Here is a 10,327-nt window from a genome sequence, read left to right on the forward strand (position 1 = left end):
AGGGCTCGTGGACATTTCTTGACTGACTATCATGTGTGGTGTATGTAGCAGTAGGTGTGTATGTGGAGACTCCTATGCGTGCACTCGGGGGTTTGGGAGTCCATAATGCACTGTTCATTAGGACGCTGCATCTAGTGAAGGAAAGGGACTAAGCTACTGGCATACGTGATCCTAATGTAAGGAGAAACTGCTGAGTGAGTAAGAGAGGTATAGATAAAATTCACAGCACAGAAAAGAGTGAGATTATTTCCAACTGTGGTCATCAGGAATGAGTTTACGGAGAAAATGTTTGGATGGGGCGTGAAATTTTTATCTGTGAGGGTGAGGGGAAGGAGTGTCTAGCAGGAGGGAAACTCGAATCCTGGTCCCAGTATGTATCAGCAGTATGTCAGGGCTAGAGATTTTATTGTTTTGAGACATTATTTTAAAATTGTGGTAAATTATACAAACAAAATTGACCATTTTAGTCATTTTTAAGTGTTCAGTTCAGTGCCATTAAATACATCCACATTGTGGTGCAACCTTCACACTATCCATCCCTAAGATAGAGCTTTTCCATCATCCTAAGCTGAGACCCTGTACCCACTAGTTAATAACTCCCCATAATTCTACCTCCTTCTAGTCCTTGGTAACCACTGCTCTCTACTTTCTGCCTTTATGTGTCTGACTGTTTTGGTACCTTATAGAAGTGGAACCATACAAAATTTGTCCTTTTCTGTCCGGCTTATTTCACGTAGCACAGTGTCTTCCAGGTTCCTCCATGTGGTTACTGGCATCTATCCTGTTCCCTCTTAAACCAGGTCCTGTAGAATGATAGCACCATCCTTAGAACTGATAGCCACAAAAAGAAAAGTTTGAAGTGTGGGTATATAGGAAGCCATTCTGTGGCTTTATTCGTTGTTTTATGTTGCATATGGGCTGAGTAGCTGAGATGGGAAAGGAGTGCAGTTCAATAGGATTTCTCTGTTCGCTGCAGTAACCAGCACGTCGTCCAATTAGTGCCAATTGTATTGAGGGTGATTATGATCCAGGTCCAGGAGGAGCTGGGCTAAAACCATCATTTTACGCCACAAAGACCACTGAGCAACTGTTTGATGATAATGACTTTAAATCACTTGCAGCCCGTGCCACATATGAACTAATAACTTGGAGGTGAAGGCTCCATCTCACATTATCAATCCCTAGGGACTTTCAATTGCTCTCATCTCTGCTCTAAGTGCCTTAAATCTTGTGTAGTTGCAGACTCAGATTTCAACAATTTCCACGAGGTCTGGGATAAGAAAAGATAGTAAAACCACTAAGAAAGCTCCAAGATTTAATGGCAGTAATGAACTACATGGCGAAACATCAAAGCAAATGTGTGTTGTCACTTAGAAGCCTGATTGAGTACTAAGGCTTCTTTGAAATAGTTTGATTCAGAATTGCTTGGAATGATGAGGGAGGTCTATTTTAGAGGGACACACACACACACACACACACACACACACACACACACACACAGAAGCAGATCTGCAGTAAAAGTCCTTACACATAAAATCTGCAGGCAGAACTAGTCACTGCTTCCCTAGCTAAACAATTTGGCATCACTGATGTGCACGTTGAATTGCCCCCCCCGCCCCAATAAGACCAGGGCTGTCATGCAGACTGTGTCTGCTCCTTTCCTGCTTTAACTTTCAGGGCTTGTGCTGCATCTGGCAATAGATTATATGGACTCTGCAGAGACTCGCAGGCAGGGTTTGCCTTCGTGGTAATCGCAGGTAATTGCTTTATAAGCCCCAAGATCCCTCCTCTAAACCCACAGCCCTGCAGTCTTTGTTTCCCAAGGAGAAGAGAATGCCTGGATAACTTGTACTCCGGGCAAAGCCGCCAGCTGCGTTAGTGTCTCCTTTTATCTCTTATCCCTCTCTTTCTAAGCTTCATACTCTCATAGCAACATAACTGGGAGTGTAGCTCACGGACCACCCAGCGCCCTGCTTTAGAAAGGGTGGGAAGTACTTCGGAAAATATCCTCTGTTCCTGTGGATCTTTATACGTAACTAGCCGTGCTTACACTTTGAGATGTAAACCTAGAATCACCACTTCAGTCAGTTAGCATGTTTTTCACCACATAAAATAAAACCATTTGGTGTTGTGAAGTCTCAGAATTGCTGAAATATATAAATTTTTTTTTTTGGACTTAATTGTTGGCAGGATTGTTGGCTCATAAAGGTGGTCAAGGGACAAGTGCTTTCTTGGCCAGGAGCCACCCTATCAGTTTGCACAGAGCAGGTCAGGAATCTCCAGCAGGGGAGGCTCGGAGCTCACCCAGAGGCCTGGACTTCTAGGCTCTGTGCCCTTCCCCCGCCTTCCCTTCTCTCCTAGTCTCATCAGCTTGTCAATGCAAGCGCTTTCATCCTTTGAGCAAAGCAAGAAGCTGGTAATACTACGTATTAGAATGGTAATTCTTTTTTCCAAAACTACCTTCTGAAAAACAAACAAACCCAACAATGCTTACAGTTTTAATCTATTCAAGGAAGCAAGACAAGAAAGAGAAATGTTTAGACTTTTTGATATTCTGAAGGACAGTCAATTGAAGCATATAAAAAGTGATTGGAAAGACCCTATAGGATAATGCTCAAAATTGGACTCAACCCTTCCCTTTGGTTTATAATTCCAGGGCATGTATTAACAGAAGCTGACAATCTCTGATCTGGGTAAAAGCTGGCAGAGTTTAAAGTTTTGTTAGATTTAGCTTTGCTTTCTGAGATTGGGTCCTACTTAATAATCTGATGATTTAGATATAACGTGTGTAAAATGGGAGTTATCAGATTCAGGGCATGAGTTTGTGTCAGTGACTGTAATTAAATGCTTTTTTGCTGTAGATCTTTCCAAAGTGAAGCTGATGAGATTTGATGATCCACTGTTGGGGCCGAGGCGAATTCCCGTCCTGGGAAAAGAGCTGGCTGGGAAGACGCCCATTTCTGAGCATGCTGTTTTCCACGTGGACCTCATGAGCAAGAACGTCCATCTTACTGAAAACGGGCTGCGGGCAGATATTGGTGACACAATGGTCTACCTGGTTCACTAAACTCACACAGATGGGAGATTTGCCCTGGTCTCTGGGGATACTTCTACTTTGTGCCTACAGATGGGCTGTGAGACCCTTAGGCTGGACCTAAACAGATCTTATTTCTAACCATCAAATTCTGCATGTAACCATAATTATACCAACTCATTTTGGATTCCTGGACCTAATAAATTTTTTTTCCTTTTTGGGACCTCTAAGAGAAATAATTTATATTATACTTTTTTTTTTTTTAAAAAAAGCACACAAATTATTCCTAATTCCCAGAAGATTCTAGTCTTTCACATCAACATAGCATGCTTCTTTTATGAGGTGTGCTTTATACGTATAAAGGCTAAGTAGTATTTGACAACTTTTTATATTATATCCATTATGGAGTTAGCCATTTCTTCTTTAAAGAAAAAAAAAAGTAGGTTAGCTAGTTTTGCTTTTTAAAGAAAGGAACTCTGATGATTATTTAAAAGAACAAATAAGAATATTTTGACCCGACTGCGATCACTAAGTATTCTGTGTAAAGAACAAAAAGGTCTTATAAGAAATTTTTAGCTTTAATATATTCAGTTTACTACCAATAATGTTTTCTAAGGCTAATGTTAATAGTTTATAAGCAGTTCATTTCAGCTACACTAAATTTAGGCACTTTTTAAAGGGGGATTTTTTTTCCCCCCCATAAAATTGTATTTATCAAATTTGTCTTGGGTCCAATTTGTTTAAAGACCATGTCAACTGTATTGCAAATTTGTTTTTTTTATATTGCTGTAATGCCTTTGGATACTTTCTGTGCCGTCTGTCTTCATAATGAGGTAGAGTAGGTATTGACTGGCAGGGGAGAGATATGGGAAAGACCAGTTCTGATAACCTAGGGAGCCTGAATGCTAACTTCCGGGTCATGTAGAGATTTTATTGAGCTTCTTTATTTTGCTATGTGCAGTTTGAGATTTCTGGGCCTAGTTGAATGCTTTGTCATAAATTCATTAAAGCAAATGATAGAGTGTTAGAGCTGACAGAGCCCTTAGAGATCACGTGCAAATCATCCTCCATGTGGGCAGGCACTGTAGCATAGCAGGTATGATGACTGGTGCCAAAGTCAGCTGGCTAGGTTAGATTCCCATGCCTTCCATTTGCCACGTGGGTGACGTCGGCCAATTCCTCAGCCCGTTTCTCCATCTATAAAATAGATCTAATAATGTACCTACTTTCTAGGCTTATTGAGGGATGCTGAGACGATAACCATCTGGGAAAATCATATATATATTTATAGTGTAGTGACTGGCAAGTGGTAAGCTTTCCGTAATGTCCCTGAGATGATGGTGAGCTTTCCGTAAGTGCTAGTGATGAATAATGATAACAACTACCCAGGGTGTATGGCTTAAGATTTCTGTAGGCTATGGTCACGTCATTGGTGTCGTTCCTTTGGGGCAGCTGCTTTGTGGTTTGCCCTCCTTTAGATCCTTCTGCTGCTCCCTCAGTCTGCGTAGCCCAAGTCATTGCCCACATCAAAGTAGGTTTTCCTGGTGCCTAAACAAGCCCGCTTACGTTTAACTAAAGGCAATTGAACTGTGTGTTTTGGGGGGAAAAGGAGAAAGGAAGTAATTTTACTATTGTGAGTGGCTGTGCCTGCATTACTATGTAAATAAGCCTGTGCACCTTGGCTGCCTTGGATTAAATGTGAGTTGGGATCCATTTCCCTTTGGTGCTCAGTTCCCTCAGTCTCAATTCCTGCGTGTCTCTCAGAATGAGCATCTTGCTGGGAGGAATATGCTTTTTGTGTTGAAAGGCACATAGGTGTTATGCACGGAAGCCTCTAAGCATAAGCCATTAGTTCATCTGGTGCTCCACTAAAAACACAGCAATTGAAATGCTGGAGGAAAAACAGGTTGCATTGGGCTTATTGTATTGTTAGGAGACTTGTTCCTTCCTAAAGGTTTTTAACTCTTTTTAAACTGTGAAATGTAATGCACACACACAAAAAGTGAGCAATAAGATACATAGTACACACACAAAACATGTAAAATACACACACAAAATGAACAACAGCAAAACAATTTATCAACAAAGCAAAAAATCTTTATAATCACCACCCAGTCAAGGAATAGCACAATGCCAGCACACCAAAGCCTGCCTAATGCCTCCTTCTAAAAAGACAAGCTTCCGGCCAATATATGATCCAGTTTTTATACATGTTCCGTATGAGTTTTAAAAGAATGTCTAGCCAAAACCGGTTTGGCTCAGTGGATAGAGCGTCGGCCTGCGGACTGAGGGGTCCCAGGTTCGATTCCGGTCAAGGGCACGTACCTTGGTTGCGGGCACATCCCCAGTAGGAGGTGTGCAGGAGGCAGCTGATCGATGTTTCTCTCTCATCGATGTTTCTAACTCTCTATCCCTCTCCCTTCCTCTCTGTAAAATATCAATAAAATATATTAAAAAAAAAAAGAATGTCTACTCTGAGATTGTAGAGTTCTGACTATGTGCCTCAGGTCATAGTTGCAGATGGAACTGTTCAACTCCGTAGCGCACTGTTTATCAGTTGACCCGTTTTTTTTAGAGGTATACGAAAGTTAAAATCTCTCATGACCATGAATTCAGTTATTTTTCCTTTTAGTTCGGATAATATTTGTTTTATATTTTTATACTGTGTTACGAGGCACATATAAATTTAGATTTTGTTGTTGTTCTTGGTAAATTAAACTTTTTCTAATTAGGAAATATGTCTGTATTTTTAGAAATATGTTTTGCCTAAAGACTACTTTGCCTGACATCAACATAATAACACTGTTTTTTATTGGGTTAGTGTTCATGTGGAATATCTTTGACCATCTTTTTACTTTTAACCTTTGGTAGCTTTATTTTCTTTTAACGTATTTTTTTTTGCATTTTTTTGTCTTTAAAACAAAGTCAGTACTATGTTCAAATGCTACTTGAATGAATTCTTTATTTGAGGTTTTAGTATCGAGTTAGTCATTTGTTTCTATTTTTATTCAATTTCTTAGTTTGCTTTTTTTCTTTTTATTTACTTTTTGAATATGTGAAAATGTACACAGTTTTAAAGTCAAACTGTGTTCATCCAGAGAATTTTACTCTCTTGCACCACATTCCCAGCCTCTAGCCATTTTCACTGGTTTCTGAGTTATCTTTCCTGTGTTTCTTTTTTTGAAAATAAGCAAATATTTGTGTGTGCTTTAATTTCTCCTTTCTCAGGCAAAAAGTAGCATGTTGTTTATAATTATTTTACATCTTGCTTTTTTAAGTTGACAACATAGCCTGGACATTTTCTCACTTTAGTTCATGAAGATGTTCCTTCTCCTTCTGCTCTCCTCCCCTTCCCCATTGTGAAATATAATTGGAAAGATGTATCATAATTTATTCACGCAGTCTCCTATGGTTGGGTGCTTAGGTTGCTTCCAAGATTTTGATGTTTTAAAGGATCTGCACAGAATGATATAGAGTAACTTTGTGGTTAGGTGTGGTTTTGTGTTTGTGGAGTGTATTTTAAGACGAAACTGCTAAAAGTGGGCTTTTGTAGGTCCATGGATGAATGCACATGGGCACAGGGGAGAGCAGGTGTAAAGGCGGCGAGGCAGGAGCATGTAGCTGGTGTGCTGAAGGAATAGCAAAGAGGCCACCTGAAAAAACAGGGCTAAGGATGGAGAGTGACCTGTCCAAGGTCTCCTATACCCTCGAGCAGAGCTGCATGAGAGCCCTAGCCTGTCTTCCAGCCCATTGCAGCACACGTACTGGACAGGGAGGCACACCTGCACGCAGGAGCGGATTTGACCATGGTCTGTGCAGGGGTGGGCAAACTTTTTGACTCGAGGGCCACAATGGGTTCTTAAACTGGACCCGAGGGCCGGAACAAAAGCATGGATGGAGTGTTTGTGTGAACTAATATAAATTCAAAGTAAAGGAGCGGAGGGGAGAGCAAGAGAACCGGATAGAACAGCCGGATCCGGCCCGCGGGCCGTAGTTTGCCCAAGGCTGGTCAGGGCTCTTCGATCCGAGGAGGGGAAGTGTGTGGGGCCAGAGGCAGGTAAGACTTCTCAGATGAGGTGGGACGTGAAGGGTGAGTAGGACTGGAGTGGCAGTGACGCAGAGCAGGGCCACATTCCTAGCTTTTAGACCTAGGTGTGGATAGGGGCTTGCAGGTGAAAACACGTGCGTGGCTTGCTTGGGAGATGACGCCAGAAATGGAATGCTTATCTTGGAGGAATGAAGGGGAAAAGGTTAGAAACAGGTAAGTAAATTGGACCTTATTATAAAGATTCTTGGGTTTCAGGGGCAAGTGAAAAGTTGGATTTAATTCTCTGGAGAACACTGCAAATTTTTGAGTGGGAATGAGATCGTATGTGCCTTCATGTCTTCTGGAGTGTGTGGAAGTTGTGCCCAAAACCTAATGACTACTTATTAGATATCTGTGTGCTTGGCTCTGGTAGTTTCCATGTTAGTTGATACTTTGTTGAACTGTTTGCTTAGTATCTTTGAACATAACTTCACGTCTGTATTAGAAAATATTCAGATGCCACCCAAGACTTGGCAGCATCAATTAAGTTTCCTAATTGCCTGTTGCTGTGCTCAGGATAGGGCATGATCCTTGCTCCAAGGGCTTACAGAATGTGACAAAGGAGTACCTACTGCACTTCCGCTGGGGAGTAGTAGGTGGTCGTTTATTCCTCTATTCCTTGTTTTGCTGGGAGTTTGGCTAGAGCTGTGCTGTCCAATGATTTAGCCACTAACCATGTATCTAGAGCACATTTGAAATGTGGCTAGTCTGGCCTGGCCAGCATGGCTCAGTGGTTGAACGTTGACCTATGAACCAGGAGGTCATGGGTTTGATTCCCGGTCAGGGCACATCCCCAGTGTGGGCCTGTAGGAGGTAGCCCATCAATGATTCTCTCTCATCATTTGATGTTTTTATCTCTCTCCCTCTCCTTTCCTCTCTGAAATAAATAAAAATAGATATTAAAAAAAAAAAGAAAGAAATGTGACTAGTCTGAATTGTGTTCTGTAAGAGTGTAGACTGCACTTGCAGTTTCAAAGCCTTTGGATGACAGAGAGAATACAAACTATCTCAATAATAATTTTCTTTTAGATTGGTTACATGTGAAATAATATTTTGAATAAATTGGGTCAAATATATTAAAATTACTTTTTAAAACTAGAAAAGTTGCATATGAGGCTGGCATATTTCTATTGGACAGTGTGGTCTAGGACTGAAATTTAGGTTAAACATTATTTCCTATGTATCATTTCAAGAGGTGCATAATATTAGTTATAATAATGTCCCACTCGTGGTGATACTAAATTTGGTTATTTCCCAAATTCTTCATCTTAAAGATACATTTTGATCACATCCAGACTTTTCATTATAAAGATACATATTTTAAAGTCACTTCCAGAGTTTTTGTTGTAAAGATACTTCTAAAAAACACTTTCAGAACTTTCCATTGTAAAGATACATTTTGAGAATTTCTGGAACTCTCCAGAGGTGAGATACATTATTTCTTTTGCAACCAGAAATATGTGGAGGGAGGTGTGATCTGAACTGGCACCTTGGGAACGTCCTGCTTCCAGTTTTTGACCACAGTTTTAGTTCCCCGCGAAGCCCCTCTGCTGAAGGAGTTATGTTGGGGGCGTTGGAAATGCTCACCTCCTAACGCTGTCACTTCTTTTTCATAAAGAGTTGTCATGCTTGGCTGGTGTGGCTCAGTGGTGGAGCGTCGACCTGTGAACCAGGAGGTCACGGGTTTGATTCCCCATCAGGGCACATCCCCAGTAGGGGGCATGCAGGAGGCAGCGGATCAATAATTCTCTCTCATCATTGATGTTTCTATCTCGCCCTTTCTCTCTGAAATAAATAAAAAAATATATTTTTAAAAAAGAGTTGTCATTTTTCTATAGAGAAGAGCATTCCTTTTTCATTTTATTTTTAGGTGAAGGAGCTGTGTGGCATGTGGATTAGTCACGTCATACAATGGATGTTTGATTAGAAAAGTTGGGCACAAACGAAATGTTAAAATATGAGAATCAGCTTACATGTACAATGATTGTTCGCTCTTCAAAGCAATCTTATTGTAAATATTTTTGGCAAAGCAAGTAATTACCTCTTAATTTTTGTTATTATAAACATGAATTTTCATGTATACCATATTTATTCGACGTATTACTGATGTGTATTATGTTTCAAACACTGTGCTGAGCACTTGGAATAGAGGGGAAAGCCGAAGACACGTGGTGTCCTTCATGTGGGATGCTGTCGTTCAGGTAAGAAGACAGTAAGATTGCCCAGAACCCATGGAGTGCAGGCAGTTACGAAGCTTTAGCTGAAGACCCTTGATTTGGGAGGTATTGTATAGGTTTTTGTTAGCAACCTGCTCAAGTCAGTGCCTTGAAGTTGGGAACCCCAAGCAACCGTTCTGTGTGGGTCTGATGACAGGAGTATGTGGCATAGTTGGCAGTTTCCTCCTGTCGTCTTTTTAACCCAACATTGAATTATGATTGCAGACTCTTCCCCTCACTGTGCAATTTTGTCTAATTTTTTGGTCTCCAAGGACATTTTTTTTGTGTTTGGGGGGTTCACATCTCCATAAGGCATGTCCTACAGGCATATTTCAGAGGCTCCTAAGCCCCTGAAGACTCAGAGCAGTGGGGAGGCGATCGCCCGCCCATCTCTGCCCTTGTTCACTGACCCCTGGGGGCTGGAAAGGAAAGCAGGCAAGTGGTACCTCTTTCCTGGCAAGGTCAAGGCAGTCCATGAGTAGAGATGTCTAGGAGCTCTAAAAAGCCTGAGGCTGCGGGCAACCTGGTGTAGCACAAACCTTAGGAGACCGCCTTTCCTGATGGATTCAAGTACAGAGTCTGGGCTGGACTGTCTGCCCCCGCTCTCAGGTTATTGTGGGACTCATCCTGCTTTGGACCAGCATTCCTGGGACGAAGAGAGGCCCTGCTGCTTCTCAGCTACAGGACACGGCAGGAATCTGTGGCCTCTGAGTCCCCTAAGGGAAGGCCGAGTGACACTGCTAGATTAATGCTTGCTAGAGTTCTCTCTCAGAGCAAAGGGGTTTTCCACCAAAGATGTGTGTGTGTGTGTGTGTGTGTGTGTGTGTGTGTGTGTGTGTGTGTGTGTGTGTGTATCCTATATAATAAAACCCTAATACACAAGGCGACCAAATGGAAGAATGATGACCGATCACTATGAGGCGCACTGACCACCAGGGGTCAGAAGCTCAATGCAGGAGCTGCCCCCTGGTGGTCAGTGTGCTTAGTGAG

The 10,327-nt window shown here is 41.7% G+C and overlaps 1 protein-coding gene across 1 annotated transcript in view; it reads left to right on the plus strand.

The window, feature by feature from the left end:
* The window catches only part of LARS1 (leucyl-tRNA synthetase 1), a 65,073-nt gene extending 59,586 nt beyond the window's left edge, over nt 1-5,487 (plus strand). Inside the window, exon 32 of the mRNA XM_080672091.1 lies at nt 2,862-5,487. Within this exon, the coding sequence (XP_080528217.1) occupies nt 2,862-3,067 (206 nt within the window). The 3' untranslated portion in view covers nt 3,068-5,487. The remainder of the gene's footprint in view (nt 1-2,861) is intronic.
* The last annotated feature ends 4,840 nt before the right edge of the window (nt 5,488-10,327 follow it).

This window comes from Plecotus auritus (genome assembly GCF_963455305.1).
Source record: "Plecotus auritus genome assembly, chromosome: 6".
Taxonomy (NCBI): domain Eukaryota; kingdom Metazoa; phylum Chordata; class Mammalia; order Chiroptera; family Vespertilionidae; genus Plecotus; species Plecotus auritus.